The 24,716-nt window shown below is 45.5% G+C and overlaps 1 protein-coding gene across 2 annotated transcripts in view; it reads left to right on the top strand.

The window, feature by feature from the left end:
• LOC147436982 (uncharacterized) overlaps nt 1-24,716 on the top strand; it is a 66,321-nt gene that overhangs the window by 34,272 nt on the left and 7,333 nt on the right. Inside the window, exon 3 of one of the 2 annotated variants that reach the window (XM_086485809.1) lies at nt 13,962-14,098. The exons of the other annotated variant lie outside the window; for it this stretch is intronic. Within the exon in view, the coding sequence (XP_086341935.1) occupies nt 13,962-14,036 (75 nt within the window). The 3' untranslated portion in view covers nt 14,037-14,098. Of the gene's footprint in view, nt 1-13,961; nt 14,099-24,716 lie in introns of those variants that run through there. 2 annotated transcript variants of the gene reach the window in all.

The following is a 24,716-nucleotide window of genomic DNA, read 5'->3' as shown; positions in this document are numbered from 1 at the left end:
CTTGTTGCTCGGGGTTTCACACAGCGACCAGGCGTGGACTTTGACGAGCTCCCACCGCTCGCATTACTACCATACGCACAATGTTTGCTCTCGCAGCCAACTTTGGTTGGTCTATCTTCCATATGGATGTCAAAAGTGTGTTTCTGAATGGAGGTTTGGATAAAGAAGTTTATGTGGAGCAACCTCCTAGGTTTCGTATACCAGGCAACAAGGATTGGGTCTATCAATTGTGGAAAGCATTGTATGGACTGAAGCAGGCTGGACGACAGTGGTACCTCACACTCGACTAGTTTCTCGTGAGGCTGGGGTTACGGCGTACCTCATCAGATTCCAATTGTTATGTTGTCTCTGATGGCTCTTTGGTTGCGATAGTGATTGTCTATGTGGACGATCTCATTTTCACAGGCTCATGGACCAACAGGATCAAGTTCATCATGAAAGCTATGGAGACGCGTTTCGAGATGACTGATCTTGGGCTTCTTCACTATTTTCTTGGATTCCATATTTTTTAGACACCAGACGGCATCTTCTTTTCTCAGCGGAAGTATGCGAATGCTATCCTGGAGAGATTCTAGATGACAGGCTCAGATCGATTGGCACTCCTCTTGAGCCCGGAGAGAACGTATCGCTTCACGATCCTTCCCCACGGATTGACTTGGAGCAGCACATGAATGTTGTTGGCTGCCTTGTATGGCTTACTTATTCCCGACCAGACATTTGTTACACAGTTTCAGTCCTCAGTTCTTTCAACACCTGACCTCGTCAGCGACATTGGCAATGTGCCCAACATACTTGGCGGTACATCAGTGTCACCTTGGACCATGGTGTGTTCTATGGTCGCTCCAAGGGTTGCACCTTACTTGGTTGGTGCGATTCAAATTTGGCAAGAAATCCAGATACTCGGCGCTCTACTACAGGAGTAGTTTTCACACTTGGCTCGGGACTCATTTCATGGAGCAATAAGCGGCAACCCACCGTTGCGCTATCTTCTACAGAGGCGGAGTATAAAACAGCTTGCTATGCTGCTTGTGAGGCCATATGGCTACGGAGATTACTGGGAGAGTTGTGTTTTCCCCATACTGCTACGACTCGTCTTTTGTGCAACAATGAGAGTTGCATTGCTATTGCCAAGAACCCTATCTTTCACGCTCGGACAAAGCACATTGAGGTGTAGTACCACTACGTTCGGAGCGGGTTTTGGCTGGAGGTCTTCACTTGGTGTCACAAAGTGATGACGTGGCTGCCCTAACTGGGAAAACCCTAACCCTAACTGCAGGGAACCCGAAACCCTAATGTGCAGGCTGCAAAGATGACACGTGGCAGGCCGAAAACAGTGCTGACATGGCAGCCCGCGATTTGAGATGCATTTTGCGGAAATCAGCAGCTGTGGCAGTTTTCAGCTTTTGGACAGATTTTTGCATTGCTTTTGCTTTATTTTGCTCCACGCAATTGAGCAGGAGAGAGAAAGCCTCTATGCTTTATTTTACTGAGAGAGAGAGAGAGAGAGAGAGAGAGAGAGAGAGAGAGAGAGAGAGAGAGAGAGAGAGAGAGAGAGAGATGCCGTTCACAGTTGACACAGACTACTCTCAGGGGATTCATTGACATATGCTACCACCTCTCCGCACCTTGTCTACCCCGGCGCTCGATGGGAGGCCATACCAGTAGTAGGCTCCCGTGGGAAGCGTCGTTGTGTTGACCCCCGTTTCGCTTCCGCTGATGCCGCCCTTTGGAGGCTTTGGGTGTGGGAGGGTCGTGCACTATCTCAGCTTTATTGGGACCAAGGAGAGTGGCATTGGCCTCACTCTAACCCCACTGGTGCACCTGTATCATTCTTTGAGTACACTGTCAGAATTGGAAGATTAGCATTGATGAGACAGCACCCACAGCAGCCCACTCGTATGCGTTTCTGGTTACATTCAGGACTTCCAGTTGGGACTTGGCTAGCTACTATGGGTCATGATCCGTTATGTACTCGATATCCTCTACGACTACCCGAGTCCCCTGCACACTGTCTTTGGTCATGCTCCTCTTCCCATATCGTGTGGCTAGCAGTTTGCTTTTTACTTAGCAGAGCCGGTGTTCAGCATGGATTTCTCACTTGGGGATCTGTTTCATGGTTGATGCTGATGCCCGGGCCGCATCTTTTCTACGAGGGCTCAGACACAGATCCAGCTCTTATGCTTACCTCGATTGGTTATCGGCGAGGGACTTTGGCTATGTTACCACAGATCGCTTGGCAGTGGGATCCTCAGACCCGTGATGAAGTTTTTTCAGTCATCACTAGCATTACACTATGGAATATTTGGAGAGCTCGTTGTCTTCACATTCTTAGTGCAGCACCACAGCTCCTTCAGGATACCCTCACGGCCATTTGGCTGGACATCATTCACACCCTCATTTGGCAGTGGGATTCTTCCTCAGGTACCTCTAGAGCAGCCGAGGCTCGTCGATTTGCCTTCCTTCGGCGTTGGGCCAGATCAGCACTCTTCTTCACACTTACAGGTGACCAGATTACATGGCATTATGCCCCCCCTCAGTGGCTTCTCCTTCACTCATCACACAGACCACCATGAGATTGTTCTAGTCGAGTTGTCACTGTAGTGGCTCTCACCCTTCCATTCAGATTGTACACCCCACGTGATAGGCTATTTTGGCAGGGGATTATATTGTACTCAATAATATATAGCCCTGATTTTTCCAAAAAAAAGAGAGAGAGAGAGAGAGAGAGAGAGAGAGAGAGAGAGAGAGAGAGAGAGAGAGAGAGAGAGAGAGAGAGAGAGAGAAGCCTCTCTGCTTTATTTTGGCTCGAGAGAGAGAGAGAGAGAGCTTGTGGAAAAGCAGGGAATCTTCAAGCTTCTGATTTTCAGCTTTTAGGACAGTTTTTGGGGATCTGCTTTTAGCAACCCTTGTACCTTTAAATAAGCTGGCAGGGCTTCTCACAACTCAGAGCATCTGGACGCAGAGTCTTGAGTGTGAGTGCTTGCCCGCACTCTTGTACTTTGAACTCAGATTAATACAAAAAGAAATACCGAAAGCGGCGCCAGTCTTTGGGGCCAATATCTCTAGGCACGGAACTCCGCCGGGCCAGTGTCGAATAAATTGTGAACTGTGAGCTGTTTTGAAGTGGATATTTGGTGTTGTCACGGTAGATTCTCGACTTGGAGTGTCCAAATCTGTTACAGTGGTATCAAAGCATGGCCGATTTCTCTTCTCAAGAAATCCGATCCCTAATTTTTTTTTTCCGCGGCACCTATGGCTTCAGGCCAAGATCAGTCGACTCCCTGTGCATCCGGAGATGCGGGAAGGGATCACAGCGAAGATTCCGGCAAGGAGTATGGCCCGCCTCGGCCTACTTAGGCGGAGCGTCGAGAGATGGAGCGTCTTTTGATCGGTGATGCAACAAAGATGATGCTCAATTTTGCGAAGGACCCAAAATTTGCAAAATATATGAGCGAGACTTCTTTTCAAGAGGTGCGCGAGTAGTGGCAGAAACCACAACACCACGTCCAAAGCCCGCTCTCAAGAAACCTTCTGCTCACAAGAAGTATACAGAGAAGGAATTAGAAGAGGTGGTTGATGCACAAATTGCTGAGCTTTTTGACGCGCAGAACAAAGCTAAAAAGCACGGCAAAAAGCAGAAGAAAGGCACTGACTTCCCGGGTTGTTTGGGTCGTCAATCGACATTTGAAAAGGCAAAGAAACAGAAGAAGCGTGTTCGATTTGAAGAAGTACCAAGTTCTTCTTCTTCTTCTTCTTCTTCTGACAGTTCTTCTAGCTCATCTGACTCGAGCGAAGAAGACCAAAAAGGCAAAAAACGAAGCAAGAAGCAACACTTCGGAATGGGCAAGAAAAAGGCAAAGAGATCTAAATCTCACCCCGTGATTGACAGTTTTACAGAGGACTCGTCTACAGACAGTTCAGACTCTGATGATAGCAACTTTTATGCAAAGAAGAAGAATTTTTTTACAAAGCCAACCAATATGACTTCCTGGAAGACAAAAGCAAGAAAGTCCGAGAGTTTAAAGAAGGTGAACAGTCAATTAAATTTGACACATTTTCGAGATAAAGAGATGCTTCGAAGGCTTTGTCTTTTGTACAGCAGTTTGACATCGCTTTCGTGGGAGGATGTTACTCAGAGCACTCTAAGATTCGGAGAGCTGCCTCTTATTTTAAGGGGAATGCTCGAACTTGGTGGTCCACGCTTCTATTAAACACGACTGTGCCAATTAAATGGATGAAATTCAAGAGGCTTTTTATTTCTTCTTGGTTGACTCGAGAGTATGAACGCGATATACGAAATGCTTGGAACCATCTTCGGATGACCAAGAAGGATATAGTGGACGCTTATTGCGAGAGATTTTGGAGCTCTTTTCTACCCGCCTCTTCATTTAAGAAGATCTCGTTCAAGGAACAGATTGAGCGGTTTACCTTGGGTCTTCCTACAAAGATCCGAGATCACTGCTTGGAACAGAAGTCAGCTTCCATTTAGGAGTTGATGAGTCGTGCGAAATGGAGTTTTGCCATTCACTCTGGCAGTCTGACCTACGCCACCGATGAGATCATGACACAAAGAGCTGAACAGACTTCGACAAATGAAAGTAGAAAGAGAAAGAGCAACTTAGAAAAGAAAGATGCACGACCCAAGCTTACTCCTCAGGAGCGAGCTCGCTTCATCAAGGAGGGGAAGTGCTTTGAATGCGGGGAAACTGGGCATATCTCCGCGAAGTGTCCTAACAAGGCACCCAATGAATAGGATGAAGAAAGGCCAGAAAGTTCTAAAGCAGCTGAGAGACGTGGCAAAAAAGGCAGATAAAAAGCAGAACTGGTATCACCTTGCGTGGGGCCTGAACCAAATGAAGAAAGTACAAAATTTGCCGCTTTTGGGGCAAAGTGAAAGATCAAGAAGCTCTTTTGAAGGAGCCAAGGCCAACTTCTTTTCACTTGGAATTGGCGGCTCGATTTGGAATTACGCTCGATAGGTTGAGGCCACAGGCGGAGGTAGTTCGAGTGGCACCCAGACGGGATGTTGCCATTACACCGAGCATTGGCAAACTTTGTTTGCAATGACAGGGGTGTTTAGGGCACGAGAAGTTTTACGTATTTTCCTTGGAAGGTTGTTACGTTCTACTCGAAATCCCTTGGTACCACAACAACGTTGTGGTTGACTACCGGGCCGAGAAAGCGACTTTGACAAATGAAGGGCTCAGAGATTGTACTTGATGAAATTCAGTTTCTTTACTCATTTTTTTTGGGAGAGAATTGAACGATGGATGAAGGCCGAATATGTTTTGACCTGAACAAAAGAACGCCAAGATTTTCTCCACACTCATGCCGATTGCTTTTCATAGGGCCTGCCAGGTGAGTTACCATCCGCTCGTCCTGAAGATCATACTATTGATCTGATCCCTGGAAGCACACCACCGAACCGGCCACCTTACCGTATGAGCCGAGCACAGAACGAAGAGATTATGAACCAAGTGAAAGACCTCTTGGAAAAGGGTCTTGTCCAGCCTAGTACTTCACCGTATTGCTCTCCAGTGTTGCTGGTTTTGAAGAAAGACGGATCTTGGAGAATGTGCATCGATTATAGAGCTCTCAAGAAAATCACCATCAAGAACAGATTTTCGATTCCTAGGATCGATGATATACTCGACAGATTGCAGGGATCCTCGTGTTTTAGCAGGATTGATTTGAAGAGTGGATATCATCAGACCTGAATTGCGCCGGGAGACGTCTATAAGAAAGCCTTTCGGACGACTTTTGGGTTATTTGAGTTTTTGGTGATGCCTTTTGGCCTAACCAATGCTCCTGCGACATTTAACCGGATGATGGACAGGATTTTCCGAGAGTACAGGCTATTTGTTGGCACTTTCTTGGATGATATCATTGTTTTCTCCAAGAATGAGGCAGAATATAGAGATTATCTGCTTCAGGTCTTTCAGCCATTACGAGATCACAAGTTAGTGATTAATGCGAAGAAAAGTGAATTTTTCCTACCAAAGATACACTTTTTGGGACACATTGTGTCAGCAGAGGAGTGCAGATGGATCCGGCCAAGATAGAGACTATTCGTGATTGGCCTGATTTGAAGAATGTCCATGAAGTTAGAAGCTTCTTGGGACTGTGTTCGTACTACAGGCGGTTCATTCGAAAGTTTGCAGAGGTTGCTTCCCCTCTGTATATTTTGACACAGAAAGGAGTCCCTTTCTCGTGGGGACCCACAGAGGTGACTGCCTTTCAGACTTTGAAAGAGAAATTGACTACGGGACCAGCTTTGACTTTGCCGGACTTGTAGAAGTCATTGAAGTATATTGTGATGCTTGTGGTCGTAGTTTGGGTGCGGTCTTAATGTAGAAGGCCATGTCATTGCCTATGAGAGCCGATTGTTTTCAAGGCCGAAATTGACAGTTCAGATATGTGAGAAAGAGCTTTTGGCAGCTATCCATGCTCTTATTCAATGGCGACATTACCTACTTGGAGCCGATTTTACGGTTTTCACAAATGATGAGAGTTTACGCTACTTCTTGTCACGGAAGCAGCTATCGGAAAAAGCAGATGCGGTGGGCAAAACTTCTTGTCACGGTTTACTTCCGGATTGTCCATGTGCAGGGACAGAAGAAATTGGTGGCAAATACTTTGTCCCGAAAGCCGTTGGTTCTGGCTATTTCCGCGATGCATCATAGGAACTTTGAGGATATGGTCGGTCAGTACGCCACATAACAGATTTTGCAGATGTATTCCGTTGAATACAGAAAGGGGAGATAGTAGCGGATTATTCCATTCAGGATGGCTACTTGATGAAGAAAACCATATTGTGCGTTACACAGCCGTTGAGGGAAAAGGTTCTAACTGAATGCCACTGTCCGCCTTTCACGGGTCATCACGGCATTGCTACCACCTTGAAAGGGGTAGAGGGATACTTCTTTTGGCCGAGACTCAAGAAGGATGTGGACGAGTTTGTGCGCAGTTGCTTGGTATGCCCGAAGGTCAAGTTTGACAGGCATAAAGCACAGGGATTGTTACATCCTTTTACCCATACCCACCCGCCCTGGGAAAGTATTGCAATGGATTTCATCTCCCGAGAACACAACGTGGGCACGATTGTTTATTGCCCAGGTCTTCAGATTACATGGCATGCCTGAGACAATTGTCTCCGACAGGGCCCCAGGTTCACGAGTTTGTTCTGGACGGCTATTTGGGAGAACATAGGCACGCAATTGCAGTTCTCGTTCCACCCGCAGACTGACGGGCAATCAGAGATTGCTAATTCAGTGGTACTGGATTTGTTGAAGTCTTCTTTGTAGACTACTTGGGAAAGGTTTCTACCTTTGGTGGAATATACCTATAGAAACACGATTAGGAACTTGGTCCGGAAGGCTTTACAGAAATCTCAGGAAAGACAGAAAAGGTAGCGGATCGCCATCGTCGCGATTTGAAATTGAAGGAGAATGAATGGGTGCTCTTACACTATGGGAAGGCACTCCCGAGAAAAAAAAAAGAAGGAAAAGGAGCGGTTTCTTTGAAAGCTTAGCACGAGATACTGTGGACCTTACCAGATTTTCCGAAAAGATAAACGATATCTCCTTAGGACTGAAGCTGCCAGAATACTTGGAGGATTCACAATGTTTTTCATGTGAGTCTCTTAAAGCCTTTTGAAGGCAATGTGCCCGATGATTGGAAGCTAGATGTGCAACCCGAATTGGATGAAAGCGAGCAGATACTCGTTCCAGAATAGAAATTGGCACAGAAAGAAAGAAAGAAGGTAAAGCGAACTGACGGTTCTTGGTTAAATTCAAGACCTACTTCGCAATGGATGCGAAGCGAACGGAGGAGGAAGACCTAGCAGATATTCCTTGGAATGTGAATCTTTACCTTGAAACTTTTGGTTTAGCATAGTCTACTCCAAATGGAACCCAGAATTCAGCTTGGCTGGAGATCTGGTGCAGTGGGTTTGCACAAGAGGGGAGTTACTCCGCTCCTTTGTCAACAAATGCCTCGATTTTTGAATACTAGAGTCACTGATGTCTCTTTGAGCTTCAAAGATACTAAGAGTTGACAGTATTCTGCTGGATGACTTTATGAAATTGCTCTTCGTAGGTTTGTAGTAGTATTCATTTTTCGATTTCATATTTAGCTTACCTGTGGACTTAAGAATGTGTTCCATTATAAGTTGTGTGAAGTTTGATTTCTAGGATTAAGTTTTTAAGATGTCTTATCCTTTTTTTTGCTTAAAGTTGAGTACTTGTTTTAAGCCAAGTAAGTTGCGTCAACTTATTTTACACATGCCTTTTCTAAAAACATTTTTAAGTTAATAATGTTTTGTTTTATCTAGTTTTGTTTCGTAGCAAACAAAGTGATTTAGTTTGTTTGTTTGTTTGTTTGTTTTTGTTTTTCTTTTCTTTTCGTGTGTCCCTTGCTTTTATAGTTTTATGAGTGCTTTATTCCCTCTTATAATTTGTGAGTTCAGACTATTCTGTACTTATGAAGGTATATATGAGTTTAAGTACTTAATTAAGGATTAGTACCTAGAATCCTTACAGTGGTATCAGAGCAAATTTTTTCCCCGGGACCCGAAGGTTGTGAGCCTCTCACCCTCGCCGCTACCCTCTCCCCCCCTTCCCGGAGTTGTATGGAAGCAGAAGAAAGGTGGTACACGCACACATACGCGAGCATGAGGTAACAAGTATCTCTCTGTTTCACGTATATCAATATAAAAAAACAGAAGCGAGGTGTGTGCGCGTACCCTGAGAACCCTACGCACCCCTTCCCCGAGCGACCCGTTTGCGCAACTTTCAAATCGCTGAATCGCTGAGGTGCTGGCTGAAATTCTGCGCTGGCTGACTGCTGGGCTGAATTGACTGTTCGTGCTGGCACCCCCTCATCCGGTTTGCACCCCTTTCGAGAGGATCGCACCCCTCCCTTCCCCATGCGTTGGGCTGAAACGCCATGTTGGGCATGCCTCTTCGCTGCCCTTTGTTATACGGAAAAAACCTCAGCAGCGCAACGTATTAAAGCCAACAGCGCAAGCCAAATACATCACAGCAACGTAAAGTTTTTTTTACGATTTCAGCCAGCAGATTCTACGCTAGTGAGTGTCCTCAATTTTAATAATTTACATGGCCGACTAGCCCCTAAATTAAACCCCATGTGAAACCACACTTGACCGGCCTCCCCCAAATTAACCCAAATTTTTAAACTCATGTGAAAACACCCAATTTTTTAAAAACGCCAATGCGAACACACCTTATAAATCTAAAAAAAGAAAAACTCCCATGAGCCTACATTAAAAAAGTACAAAAACCTTACGCTGCCTCTCCCTTGATCTACTCTGTGTGCACCTTCTCTACGCAAGCCATTTCGCACGCATGGCCGATGCAAACTAGTACACGAAATTCCTCGATGAAATTTTCGGGTGAATTCCTCTACTCAGAGCCGGAAGTGATAATTATTCCCGATTTCCCGACTCCAGAGTGTGAACATATTTTCTATGGCATTTTCCGCTCACGGAGCACCCGTCCCAGAACCTGTTCCCGACCGAGAACTTGCACCTGTTCGAGTTCCTTTTGAGACATAACCATGCCGAATTCTCAGGACGGAGGTGGTCAATCTGACGACGGCCTTACTCTTATCAAGGAGCAGATGGCCACACTTTCCATGAGCCTCGCATCACTTCACACTCGCTTGGATGCGATGCAGACGCAAAACACTTCTCGAAGTCGTCCTGCTACTTCTCGGACTACTAATGCAGCATCTTCAACACATTCTTCCGAAGCTTCAGTGGATGAATCAAACGAACTAGATCCAATTGAATAGGTAGACAATCGCGAACTTCAATTACTGTACAAAATTTTTAATGCTGCACAAAAGAAGAAGCTTGATGTTAAACTGCCATAACCATACACTGGTCGCCGCGACAAGCGCGTACTCGACCAATGGCTGTTCAAAATGGAGATTTACTTATCGAACACAGATTTGGTCGAGAGTAAAAAAGTTGTACTTGCTAGTTATTTGCTCAAGGACACAACATTTCTTTGGTGGCAACGACGGGTTGCTGATGGTAAACACACACCTTCTTGGTAAAATTCTGGCGTGCTATTCGCAAGGCGTTCGAACCTGCCAATGCGGATTTTCATGCCTGGTCCTCTCTTCGCCGCCTGAGCCAGACAGGTTCCTTGGCCGCGTACATCATACAGTTCCAAAGGCTAACTCTGGAGATAGAGACTCTTAGTCCCTCTGATAAACTTCACAGCTTTATCGACGGACTCAAACCCAACTTGAAGGACGATGTGCACAAATACAACCCTACCACCTTGGATGCTGCAATTGCCTATGTGGAGCGTCTTGCCGATAATCGGCGCCCTACACGGAATTTTCTTCCTGGTGACAGATCTTCAAATAGCGCTCGCTTTTCACAGCACGATCGCAGAGACAGCTATAGCAAAAGTCAGCAACATCAGTCTTAGTTCAGACAGCAAGCAACGCAACCTTATTCAACTTCAAGGTTCACTTCTCAAGATTGACAATCTCAAAGCAGATCCTCTTCACATGTTCCTCCACTTGATCGTGGTGAAGAACGAGATTTTTCTCAAGATCTGCATTCCAATACTCAGCAAGGCTCTTCGTCCAATGGATCTTCGACTTCAAAGAAGGAAGGATTATATACAATTTGCGGTGGTGACCATAGATGGTATCAATGTCCAAAGGAACCAAATCTGTCTACTTCGAAAAGAAATTCCAATGTGGAAACGTCATCGAATTTTGAGCAACTAGATTCTGTTAAGGATAAAGGAAAAATCAGTGGTCAATACGATTCGTGTCTTAGAGGATACGACTATTCTTATGAAGCATGCTCAATGCAATTCTTCAGTTTTGGAACCTCTCTCAAAGCAAGTTTTGAGCCTTATATCAATGGTCACTCCATCAATATTTTGGTGGACAGCGGATGCTCGAATAATTTCGTCAGGACTCAGATAGTTCAACAGCTTGGTTTTCCAACTCAGAAGACATCTCACTTATATGATGTGGAATTAGCAGATGGATCAATTTTGACTTGTGATCAGACACTTAGATAGTTGCAGTTCGAGATTCAAACTTATGCAGATCAATTGGATTTTGAAGTCATGCCTTTATCTTATTACGACATGATGCTTGGTCAGCATTGGTTATTTCGATATGATCCAGCAATTAGCTTTCGAGGACATACTATCAATTTGTTCAAAGATGGACGTGAATTGACTTTACATGGACTTTCTCATGTGGAAAGAGTGATTCAAGCCTCACGTGTACAAGTCAAGCGAGATGATACAGTGGATTATGAAGAGAATATGATTTCCGATGCAGATGCAGATATTATTATTGATGAATTTTTTAAGTCATTAACTTCTTTTGAATCAATTGATGAAGACAAAGATGATTTCAAGCAAGAAGTTTTTCCAAGTGATACTTCGTTACTAGACAAAGATAAGGAGATAGTTGCAGATTCTGAGTCTGAAGACAACTATGCTTTCTTTGATGATGATATGCCAATTGCAAGTCATGAAGTGACAGTTTCTGAAGATGATTCTGAAGATGATTCTGAAGAATTTTGGGATTCATTATTGGAAGATGATTATACTCTCAAGCCAAAATCCTTTCCAGTGATTCATAAAGTTGAAGTTACCCTATCTGAAGAGTACCTTGAGAAGATTTCCTCTTTCCCAAATATTTCGCAGTTACTGGAAGATTTTGAACCAAAAGTCTTACATCGCATGAAGAATTTTGAAGATCAACCTCTTGCAGTCAACCTGATTATGCCAGATTCCTCTAAAAAGTCTTTGACTAGTGCAATGACATGGGATTTAGCAGTCAAAGCAAAAAGGTTTTGCAAGAAGCAAAGGTTCAAGACAAAGGTTTCCGATAACTCAAAGATTGAAGATTTTTCGAAGATTCAATGCTTTTCCAGAGTTCTATCAACATCAGAAGTCATTTCTTTGACACGGGCTCTCATTTTAAATGGCATTAGGAAAAATATGGACTCTCCTTGGGCCTTTTTGATTAGTGAAGGCTTAAGGGAGAACCAATGAGAAGGCTGTTGGGATATCACCTAGAGGGGGAGGAATGGTAGGGGTGCAGCCTAATTGTCTCCCTCTTCAATGCTTGGTTCTTAGAGAGAGGTGGGAGGTAGGCTTGGGGGGGGGGGGGGGGGGGGGGGGGTAAATAGGAGGAGAGAGGTGTCATAAAAGAGGGAGGGACCCCCCAAAAAAAAACGCGCATGCTTAAAAACCCTAAAAATTGAAATTTTTTTAAAAGTTCCAAAGTTTATCCATTTGCCTCAAAACTGTCCCAAAACATAAACTAACTTAAAAAAGTCAAATTTTCCCCCCAAAATCCACTTTTCTCTCTCTCCCTCATTACTTTTCTCTCCCACACTCTCCCTCTTCTCCCTCCTCCCATTCTCTCTCTACAGTCAAGGCAGCCATAGCCAAAAGCTTTCCACCACTCTCTTCCTCTCTCTCCATAGCTTCCCCTTCTCTCACACCTCCATCAACCCTCTACAGTCCCACACTCCATAGCCCACAGCTCCACTATCCTCTCTACCTCTCTACCTCTCACTCCTCCCCTCTTTCTCTATCTCCACTGTCAAAGCCTCCATAGCCACCATAGGCAGCTCACGTCACCCTCCCCTCAGTACTCAACTCTTTCAAATCCCTTCCTAAGCCCAACTTCCCAAGCATGTCCACGCATAGACGGCCCAAACCAGAGATAGAGGAGATTGTGTTGCACAACACAAAAGACTCAGAGGGGGTATGGATCCCACAAGTATTCAAGAAGGGTGCATGGATCTACATGCAACCGTCACGTGCTGGACCTCATCGCGTACGCTGTCGAGGCGTATTGGAACGTCATTGGAAGGGCCGGCTATTGGCATTCAAAGAAACAAAGTTCGGAATGGTGGCCATCGTGCAATACGTCTACAGTGCAGCTGAGCTCCACCTCAAGAGAGCTTCAACTCAATTTGCACCTCATTGTAAGTTTTCATGGTTTAGCTATCCCATGCATATGTCATGTTTACGTTTATGTGATCATTATGTTTAACTAAGGACATTTGTAAAGATGTTTTTCCATCCAGCTTAGTTGAGGAGCAGCCGCTTGAGTGCCTCTCAGGCACGTTCATGGTTGTGCATGCTCACATTGGGGAGCTTATGTTTCCTAATGTTTCATCGAAAAAACTTACCGAGCAGCGAATATTCATGTACTCCCACAAGTACGTGGTGCCGAAGTCAAGCCAAAGCTATGGTAGGTTAGAAGCCGTGGAGACACCCTCATTGCAGAGTGCAGAATGGCCAACTCCAGACCATTGGGCTTTGCTTTCTTTCAAGCGCAAGGTGCTGTAAGATTTCCAAGGGTCCCTAAAGTTTGGTAAGGTAACCAGATCGGTGGGTCTTAGTTGGCATTGTCCCATTCATTTGTTTGTGCATGCATTCCGCTCTTTGCCGATTGTAGAAACACCAACAATGTTTGTTTGCAAAGAAGTTGACATAGATGCAATGGACACCATTCTAGGTGTCAATTGGGGCTATGTTGACGGTTTGCATGATGGTGAGCGTTATAAGTGCAATGTGTCCCCTACACAACTTTGCCTTCGGTATTTGAAAGCAAGGTGCACCTTGTATGCACGGTTTAGCTATGAGAGGTGGATGCACAAACGTGGCAAATGGATACCCTTGCAATTGACAGCCGAAGAGATTCATTCCTTTGAAATTCGTGTCCGCATGTCCAATAACGAGGTGGAGGTGGTTGCAGTGAATCCGCATTGGACTCTTGCCAATCTTCGGGAACACTTTGTCATAATGGGATTCGAGGATGTCGGTAGTGCAAGTTTCAAACTAGAACAACGCAAGGTCTGCTTTGTGCTTGCTTAGCTACCTTTTCTTATTTTTTGTGGGTTTTTGTATTTTGATTGGCTATTTTTGGTTGTATAGATTGGAAGGCGGATGGAGGCCACTATGCTTGTTTACAAAGATTGGGCTACAGACGAAATCATCTTGTCTAAGTGAATTGGCTTGTAACTTTAATCGTTTATATATTGGATATTTTATTAAAGATTTTGAAAAGTTTTAAGGTGTTGTACTTGATTTTGTACTTGAGTTTTAAGGTGGTGTAAATTTATTTTTTAAATGCATATTTTTTATTTTTTTCGAGATGGAATATGTCTATATAAGGAGGACCACCTCCTCATTTCACCATTTTCATCCCAGCATTGCAGAGAGACCTAGCATACCCAATCACGCAAAGAGAAGAAATGGATGCTACTAGTGCTTTAGATGCATTCCTTACTGAGGTTGGGCATGCAAATCGCCCTGAGCTTCAAGCATTTTTCACAACCCAACCCGATTTGGAAACCACCTTGACCCTCCACTCTCAATCTCTTGAGCACATTACTTCATACATTTCCACGTGCATGGGGAGATTCATTGTTGAGTTACCAAACCGGCCAGGGCAATGGGTCCCTGAAGGCCTTCTCCACCACATCTACCAAGGGGACAGGCCATTTCATCAGCGGCTTGCACGCTTTGCCACCATAGCACAACCCGTCGGACAATATGTTCGGCTTGAAGCTGTGGATGTGCGAGCAATGCGTAAGGGAAGGATCGGAAACACTTTTTTCTCTGTTCAGGCCATAATGATTTTCCTCCTTCACGAGTGCCCAGCAGGCCCTGACGTAGTGCTACCTCACTTGCAGATCGGCGGGGTATTGGTTGATGTGAAGGACCCCAAGCCCGCAGCCATTGACTCATCCGCAGAGGAGAGGACGCTTGCCTTGACCTACCCTGTAGGGATTCAAGGCCTCTTGGAGGCCTCTCCATCAGTCGGTTCATCCTCCGGACCGCCAGAAGGAACCGCCACTCGGGATGCCATCCCTGAGGTAGAGATTATCCGCTTCTCCTCCATTGTGGTGGGTGGGGAGGAGTTTGTGTTTATGCACGATCTGGAGAAATCCTTTGAGCTTCGCATGGATGAGTGTTTCGCCATCCTCGATGCCCATGGCAAGTTTGATCTTGATACCACCACCTCCCATGACGATGATCTCCTACTGCCCATGGGGAATACTTTGGCGGACACAGTGGCGATCGCACAAGCCGAGGTGGCAGCGGCCGAGCAGGCCAAGGTCTCTGAGGAGGAGTTTGTGGCCGTGCAAGCCATGTGTTTGGCTAAACGCGCAAGAGTGGATTCACCACCACCTGCTGCAACACCTGTTTTGCTTGATCCAAAGGGAAAGTCAAGCGTGGATCTTTACTTGCACCCGGATGCCGATGAGGAGGATCGTAGACAAGAGGTATAGATGCTCACTTACATTTGATTGTTACAAATGATTTTGTTAATGTTATGTGATAATTCTGTGCCATATCTCAGAAAACCTATGTTCTGCAGGATGTTCTGGAGGTTGACGCCTGGGCGCAACGGTCAGGGGGGAGGAGGACGCCGTTCGGACCTCAAGCGGCACTTGCTCACTACCTCGGCACACTTCCCACTGGTGTCGTGGTGTTGTCCATGCCGACTACTCTCCCAATGGTCGCTATAACATTTTTGCTTTCCGTTCACTCTCCAAGGCGTTGTGTTTAACAACACTTGCCCAAACGGCCAACCTTGTAGTGCTTGTAAAGAAAGATTTTGCAATATCCACTTTCGGTGTAAACTTTCGCGGACGCCTTATTGCCCATGTCGGCATGAACCAAGCTGTAGGGGTTAATGACACCCAAGAAATCACAACCACTTTACTTAACAGGGAGCCACCCCAAAAGGCCAAGCGCCAGAAAATTGTAATTAGAAAGATCCTAAAGCAAAAGCCGGATATCATGTAAAGCATTGATTTCTTTAATGAAACTACTTTTTGAGTTCTAGGACTCTTTCTTGCAAGTTTTTGAATTTCTTATATGTTGGGCTTCCATTGTGTATGAGAAGCACCATAATTTCTCCTATGACTACTAAAGGGTCTGGCAGGCATTAAAATTTAAAAAATGCATACTTTGTTATATCTAGGCTTCCAAAGTTATGTATGTGCCTAGTAAAGGGCTTGGAAGTCCCTAAAATATGCTGCCACAAGGGCGCGCATTGGGGCTTTCCATCAGCTGATGAACTGAGCAAATGCGCGCCCTTGTGGCAGATGAAATTGGACACATCTAAGAGCATACCCAGGTACAAAACAGAGTGACAAGACATTAATACACAGTTGCAAAAGAGAAAGACATGGATACCCAGGTAACCTTAAGCCCATCTTGCCCCCGATACCTAAAGTTGTATCAACAAACCACAAGAGTAAACTGTGGCAATATCTAAGCCCTTTTTGGAGTATAGGAGCATACCCAGTTACAAAACAGAGTGACCAAGTAACCTTAAGCCCATCTTGCCCCAGATACCTAAAGTTGTATTAACAAACCACAAGAGTAAACTTTGTGGCAATATCTAAGCCCTTTTTGGAGTATAGGACTGACATGGACTAAGGGGGGATGATTGCCAGCAGCATCTATGCTAATTGAAGCATTGAAGCAAACAAAACATACTTATTGCTTGTCAAAATTGTCTGGAAACCACTGGAAAGTGTCTGGAAAGCACTCGGAAAGGCTGCCACAAGGGCGCGCATTGTGTCCATCCATAGGCCTCTGGAAGCCCCAAATGCGCGCCCTTGTGGCAGCCAATTTGGGGGCATTCCAAGCCATTTTCAACACTTTGTAGATGTTTTTGCCATGCAATAGTGAGTCACATAGCATGGATACATCAGGAAGTGCATGCCCCACTTAGCCAAGGTGCTAAACGTAGGCAATTTTTCACAATAACAAGCTAATGGCTACATACATACAATAGAAGGTAGACAAAACTTGAACCAGTGCTACATTGCATGGTACAGAATTAAAACAATACAATGCGCAGTGGGGTATACAATAAAAGACGCTTATATTCAAATTCTTCCCAATACAATGCACAGAGTGGGATATACAATCAAAAGACGCTTCTATTCAAATTTTTCCCAATCTTGGAGTTCCGTAAATACAAAAAGGTTGATGCCTAATTACAAGCTACTCCTCATGGCGCAAACGGCGAGCAAGCTGCATATCCTTGGGCATAATGGTTACACGCTTTGCATGGATGACACAGAGGTTAGAATCGTCGAATATGCCAGTTAAATATTGCTCTGCTGCCTCTTGGACTGCCTCTATGGCCACGGCGCCCATCCGAAACTGAGTGTTGTACAATTGCAAAACCTCCTTGCATAGCCTTGCAAAAGGGGCCCTCTGAATCAAGAGCTCGGTGCTCTTTTGATAGTGTCGAATCTCCGCAAAAGCACGACTGCGCTTTCGTACCTTCTGAGGTCGACGTGGAGGTGCATTTTTGGCACGAGTCGGGGCAGCTTGCTTCCTCTTCTTGTAGACAATGCTCTTTCTCTTTTTTTTCTGCACAGGCACTTCCAACACCTCATAATCTGATTCCACCCACTCTCCATCTGATTCGTGCTCTTCACTATTGACCGGATGTGATGGTGTAGGTCCACTCTCTTTAGGAAGTGTCTTACCCCCAATAGACATGTGAGCCTGATAAGTTTGTATTTGGACGCCAACCCATGGGGCATCTTCATCCGTTTGCGTCTCTTCGGAGCCTTCTGATGGTTGCTTTTGGCTGTTTGTTTCTTTGCCCTGGTCGCTCTCATCCTCCTTGTTGCCATCAGAATCGTTGGAGTCCGATGAATAGACAACAAGGCGATGCTTCCGTCTCTCTTTTGCTGCTGTAGAGGACTGGCCATGCTGATTTGAAGCTCCAGCTTCTTCTGTGTGGACTTCACCTTGAGCTTGTGAAGTTCCAGCTTCTGTTGGTGTACCTTTGAGTCGTTGGCCATCCGGCCCCTCTGGATATGCAATCCTAGCCGTTGGTTTTGTTCTTGCCATTGTAGCACCTAGTAGGGAAAATGACAAAATGAGCCCCTTCAACCTTTAAATAGGTTTTTTTGAGATTTGGGCCCTTTCACACTATGCGGCCAATTGAGTGAAACTCAAATAAAGCAATTGAATTTAACAACTAAACCTGGATCATGCGGACGGCTGACGCGACGCCCAAACGCTGCCTTTTCGATATTTAGTTGCACGCCAAGCTTCATGGCCCAGGGACGCTCGCGAGCGTTTCCACTTCTCGGATGCTGCAGTACGGGAAGCGTTGCGTAACTGCTTTGCTAACATCGATTCTCTTGCTTTCTCAATAGTACGAGTTCTCCCAAAGGTGTGCGTAAAAAACCAGTTAAACATCTCTTGGAGGTAGTTGGAGTGTGAACTACCACCACCATGCCGAGTATTCTTGAAGTAGACTCCTTTTGCTCGATAGTGGGACTTCTCCATGCCTTGTGTACTCCATATATCAAGCGAACCATAGCGGTCCATGAAGTATGCACCATGCGCATAGAGAATGTGCTAAAACAACCAAAAAGGAGATAAGCGAATAGAAAAGTTGCATTTTCAAACATTGCATATGTATTAAGTCCGTTAAAACAAACCATGTAGTGTGTAATCTTGCTTTCAGACCATCCGTCCTTAGCGTCCTTTGTGAATTCGTAAAGCACCTTCTTGAACTCCTCTCGCTGCTCAACGGTGGTGCTTGAAAGATTCATCAATTGCACAACCTTTTGAAAGGATGACCATACTAGCTTGCGTTGGTTAGCAACCTCCACATTGGGATCTTTGTCCGTCGTGCATGAACACAAATCTTTCCACAACTCCCACCGCTTCTCACTTGCTAGATCGACACTTGCCTTGGATACTTGCATTGGAGACTTTGACATCTTCTTGAAAAATCGACGTGCCTTGGCTCCATTCATGGAAACCTTCTGTGCCACCTCATATGTCTTCTCCCTACAAGTCTCTGCTACAATGTTCACCCTTGATCGGTGACATCCAATCTCATTAAGGAGCGTCTCCACCCCCTGCAAGGAGTCTTTTGACCGTTGAAGGGGCTTCATTGTGAAAGCATAATCAATGTGATGCTTTAGGATCCTATCAAATATTCGCATAAACGCATGCAATGTCCAAAAGTGAACATTGTTGAGGGAGAAAGGAATTATGGGGTTCCACCCAGGATCTTTGCTATCCCTATTGGGCACCTGCAGCATATCACATGAAAGAACCGAAGTTTGCTACTCCCTATTTATATGGTCATCATTATCTTCGTCCTGACCTTCCACTTGAGTTGCTCGACTTGTCTTGTGCCCTTTCGTACATAATGGACAGGGAAGTAAAGAATTTGCACCTTGTTTGCATCCAAGCATGCACTTTATGGTCTTTAGATCACCACCTAAATGCCATTCAACATCAAACTCCCCACGTCCTGGAACCATGAGCTTCTCACCGTTTATTTGAGCTTTAATGACCTCTGTGACCCATGGGATTCTACTGAAAATCCATTCAAGGACTTCATGTGTCTCTTTCGGAACTTCAATTGCACCAAGCCACCATATATCCTTCTCTGATTGCACACTAAAAGAGGGCTTTGTCGCTTCACTCGAACTGCAAGATTGCTTGGCATAAGCTAGGGCTTCATTCATAAGCGTGATGCTCATTCTCTCCAACTTTCTCCCTTTAACAATTACACACTCATCCAACTTCAGCACGAACACAAGCTTGCCTTCAAGAACTGCCAACAACATAAAGCCTCAGAATGCTTGTTATGACACATCATAGAGCATGTATGCAACTCTAAACTAACCTGCATCACTCAAATTGTAGAAAACAGCTATGGACTGCTGCAATCGTATCAAGTCCACAAAGATATTGTTGAATTTGGTGTAAACAAACCCTTCGGTTCGCAACACACTGTTAGAAACAACACCGCTTCCCTTCCCGCCGCCCTTCCTTCCTTGTAATTTGCTACGGAGCGGCTGAAGAGGCATCGTGTCTTCAATATACAAGTAGTCCCCTAATCGGTGAACAACATCTTCATTTGACACCTTCTTGGCAATCTGCACTCTGTGAGGAAGTGGGAATAGGTTTTCCTTGACTCCTCGACTTCTTAATGCATCTTTTAACACTTGATGTATTGCTTGATAGCCCTTGGTACTAACCCCAACAACATCACAAATATCCTGAACATCTAGATCAGTGACAATATTAGAAAAATCACTAAGAACTCTCTTCGTGATTGCGTCTTTCAAGTGTTTTGCCTCTGGAGCATCAAGCATCCCAATAAAATCCTCTTTGTTGAAACAAGAACGAAGTAAAGTAGCCCTAGCTTCCGCATTCTCGCCGCCGCACGTTTCTTGGACGAAGTTCCTATTGCCCAAAACAACAATGATGAGCCGTATTAGACTTAAACAACATGAGGGACAAAACATGTTACCTCATAGCTGTCACCCTTCGTTTTCTTGCACCTCCAAGTGGTGCAAGAGTCTGAATTTCGGACAACTCTCGTTTCCTCACCCTACCTCCCATGGCAGTACTCTTCATGTGTGAAAGAGTATCCTCAAGATTTTTAATTACATTTTCCTTGGTTGTGATGGTGCTCTTTGCCTTCTCAAGTGCACTAGTAGCTGTTTGCATCTGATCTTGAAGATTGTGGAAACTCCCATTGAGCAACTGCCAATGACGCAAGTAGATCTCGGACCGCGCAATCTCGTGTTTGTTGAGTCTCTTGCAGTAGCCCAACAAACCTTGCTCTCCATTTCCAACGTATTGCAACAGTGATGAAATGTTTGTAAAAGACGGATGAACATTGAGAGAAGGATCCTTTGGATACAAGTATCCGTTTGTCTAGAGATCCACATTCTTCTCCCCTTGAGCGTGGCGTTCGTTGGCTGAAGGTAATGTACCCAAGCATGTTTTCTTTGTCGGAACATACTCTTGAGGTGGGCGTAGGAAAAGCCCTGGAGACCTACCGCGTGAAGAGCTTGCTGGGACATTGGTCACGTCGTCAAGAGGCATTGTAGGATGGAGAGATGGAGCTTGAAGGATGGAGAGATAGAGCTTGTAGGATGGAGAGATGGAGCTTGAAGGATGGAGAGATGGGTGTGTAGGTGCAGCAGCACGTGCAGGTGCAAGGGGGATGGGTGTAGGAGAGGAGCTTAGATTAGGATGGAAAGTTTTCAATTTTGGGGGGAATTTCCTAAAAGTTTGGAGGGAGTAAAAAAATGTTGAATTTTGAGTAATTTAACTTAAAAATCTTTTTTTTATTATGTGTATATGTTGGGGGTACTTTTTAGGGGGGAATAGAGTTTTTTTGAAAGTTTTTGAAAAAAGTCATTTTTTTGACCTCTTTGACCCACGGATTTGCTTAGGTGGCATGGGAGAGTTAAGAGGCCACTTACAAGCTGGCCAAAAAGTTAGAGAGAGAAGATCCCCTACCCCCCTACTTTTCAAATGGTTTACCCCCCCTTCCCTACTTTTTAAATGGTTACCCCCCTCCCCCCCTTCCCCCTACCTTTTTAGGGGTCAAAGGTGGAGGAGACCCTACCAAAATAGCCCCATTCAAAGCCTTTGTCCCCCTTAATCTTGGCAGGCTTCCTTTAAATTAGGGATTCTTACAAGGCCCATGGAGAGTCCATTTTTTTCCTAATGGGAGGGAATGTCACGATTGTGACTATGTTAACAGCAATACATCTACTCCTACTTACAGATACACGAAGTGCCATGCCAAGGAGAACCCCTCCGCTTGGATGGTCACACCCCTTCGCTCAAGAGACGTGCCTCTTCGCCAAAAGCCATACTCCCTCGACGATTGGTCACACCCCTTCGCTTTACGGGTGCGACTCTTCGCCTAATGGTTGTAGCTCTTTGCCGAAAGGATGTGTCTTTACCTCTAAAGTCGCATCTCTTCACCATGAGAAGTGTCTTTTCATTTGTGTCTATTCGTCTCCTATATAAGGAGCCCTTGTATCACACATTCAATCAATCAACACAGAGTCTTCTAAGTCTTGTTTCCTAGTTCAATTCAAGTTTCTTAAGTCTTAATCATGAGTTTAAGTACTTAAATTAAGTATTAGTATCTAGAATCCTTACAGCAGGAGAGAGAAAGCCTCTATGCTTTATTTTACTGAGAGAGAGAGAGAGAGAGAGAGAGAGAGAGAGAGAGAGAGAGAGAGAGAGAGAGAAGCCTCTCTGCTTTATTTTGGCTCAAGAGAGAGAGAGAGCTTGGTGGAAAAGCAGGGAATCTTTAAGCTTTTGATTTTCAGCTTTTAGGATGGTTTTTGGGGCTTTGCTTTTAGCAACCCTTGTACCTTTAAATAAGCTGGCAGGGCTTTTCACAACTCAGAGCATCTGGACGCAGAGTCTGAGTGTGAGGCTTGAGCTCCTGCCCGCACTCTAGTACTTTGAACTCAGATTGATACAAAAAGAAATACCGAAAGGGGCGCCAGTCTTTGCGGCCAATATCTCTAGGCATGGAACTCCACCGGGTCAGTGTCAAATAAATTGTGAATTATGAGCTGTTCTGAAGTGGTTATTTGGTACTGTCGCCGTAGATTCTCGACTTGGAGTGTCCAAGTCTGTTACACTTGGAGTATGCTCCTACAACGGACAATGCAACAGCCATCTTCACGAAGGCTGTACCTCAGCGGACTTTGGCTTCTCACCTTTGACTCCTCTGTGTTGTCTCAGCATCCGGTGTTGAGAGGGGGTGTTAGAGTTACACCACCATTGCTTCGCCATTTTGTACGGCTAGTGATTGTCCCGGGTTGGCCACCCATCGCACATCATATAGATTGCATGGGCGGACACTTTTAGCACGTGTCCGGCCGGTCATTTTCCGAGCCTGGTTGGGTGCACACATTTTTAGGCATTTTTGGGCTTTTATGTTTTTTGCACCGGTTACACATTTTTGCCCTACCTCAACCTAAGATTCTATAATTAGAATGCTGAGGGTCTTGTAGTCATACAGATTGAGATTGTGTATTGAGAGCATCATTTGCAGAGCTCTTGCGTTCTCTCTCTCTCTCTCTCTCTCTCTCTCTCTCTCTCTCTCTCTCTCTCTCTCTCTCTCTCTCTCCCTCCAACATTTTCGGTGTGCATGGCTCACACTCTTTCCGCTACTCACTCTCACATCTTGCACAGAATAGGATTCCAGCATGTAGGTGTTTTGCTGCATGTGAACCACCTCTTAGCCTGGTATTAGCCTGGTATTTTTAATAAGTCATTTTCAGCTTATTATTCGCTTGGTCGTGAGGGCTGATTTGGGACTGCTCGACCGAGCCTTATGCACCCTTATATGCATGCCTTTGGGTGCTAGGAGAGGCAGCAGAAGAAGAAGCTCAACGTTTGCAGACCCAGAACAGCCAGCGTTTTCAGCCTCCTCTCCATCAGCGTTTTCAGCCTTGATCATCAACCTTTTCAGCCAGAACAGCCAAATTTCAGCCCGTCGTCGTCCTTGGCGATAGATTTCAGCCCTAGCCCTCGTCATGATTGCAGGTCCTAGCCATTGACATCGCTAGTAGTTTCGGCATTCAGCCACAGCCTTGTCGTCGTCGTCATCGTCGTTGACATAGTACCCCAACACGTAGTACCCCTTGTGTTCGGCTTTGCTCTTGCCTACTTGAGCATAAGGACTCACAGAACCCATCAGTACCATCAGTACCTCGTTGTAGTCGTCATTGTCGTCGACATAGAACCCATCAGTACCTCGTCGTTGTCGTCATCGTCTTCGTAGTCGACACAGAATCCACCAGTACGCGCAGTACCCTTCAGTACCTATCAATACCTTGAGTATTCCAGTACCCGCAATACCCTTCAATACCTGAGTAGTACCCAATATCGGTAGCATCAGTACCCATTAGCGTCAGCATCTCAACATTTAGTCATTGTATAAGGATTGTGCAAGAATAACGAAAGTACTTGCTTTGGCAATAGAGCAAGGGGGCCTTGGAGGGTTTGGGACCCGACATCCCGTGTCGTCCCTTTTCTCTCTCTTTCTTCATAGATGGCCCAAATCATATCTGATGGTATCCCCAAGCTCTGGAGGCGTCGGAAGAGCCTCTCTCGTGGCACTGTATCAAAAGCTTTGCGGAAATCCACAAAGTAGCAATATAATCTCTTCTTCCGCACCTTTGCCCCATCAATGAGGCAGCGCAGAATGAAGATGTGATCAATAGTGGAGAAGGCCCGTCGGAAACCTGCCTGGCCGCGTGCTCGTAGACCCTCAATCTCTGCATATGAACTGAGCTCTGCCTCAAGTACTGCCCCGTATAGCTTGGCCATGGTGTGGCCAATCATGATGGTCCTGTAGTTCCCTGGGTCGAGGGTGTCGCCAGATTTGTGGAGAGGCACAATAGTGTGCCTGTGGTCCTCTGGGAAGCCCTCCGCTATAGCCCGGTTGAAAACGTGTGCAATCAAAGGGGCTATAGTGGAAGCTGTGTATATCAGATGCCCACTCTGCAATCCTGTGTGTGGTCGGCCGAGCGGCCATGCTGTAGTCGGTCTATGGCCCTATGTATCATCCCTGCTGTGAAGAAAGTGGAGCTAGTAGGGCGAGGCTCGGGTGGCGGTGGGATGGGAGGCTGCCCAAGTACCTCGTACAATCTCTCAGCATAGTCATTCCATGTCTGTGGATCTCCAATAGGAGTGGTCGGTCGTGGCTCTCGTAGAGTACGCCATGCTGCAACACTATCCTTACTCACCTCACGCATCACATCCGTTCTTCAGACATCAGCCATCAGCTCATTTCCACACACCACCCACTCTGGTCACACACGAGCTCAACGAGTACTTGGAGAGATC

Source organism: Adiantum capillus-veneris, chromosome 17 (genome assembly GCF_014529385.1).
Source record: "Adiantum capillus-veneris isolate H3 chromosome 17, ASM1452938v2, whole genome shotgun sequence".
In the NCBI taxonomy this organism is placed as follows: domain Eukaryota; kingdom Viridiplantae; phylum Streptophyta; class Polypodiopsida; order Polypodiales; family Pteridaceae; genus Adiantum; species Adiantum capillus-veneris.
This window is presented reverse-complemented; position numbering and strand designations above follow the sequence as displayed.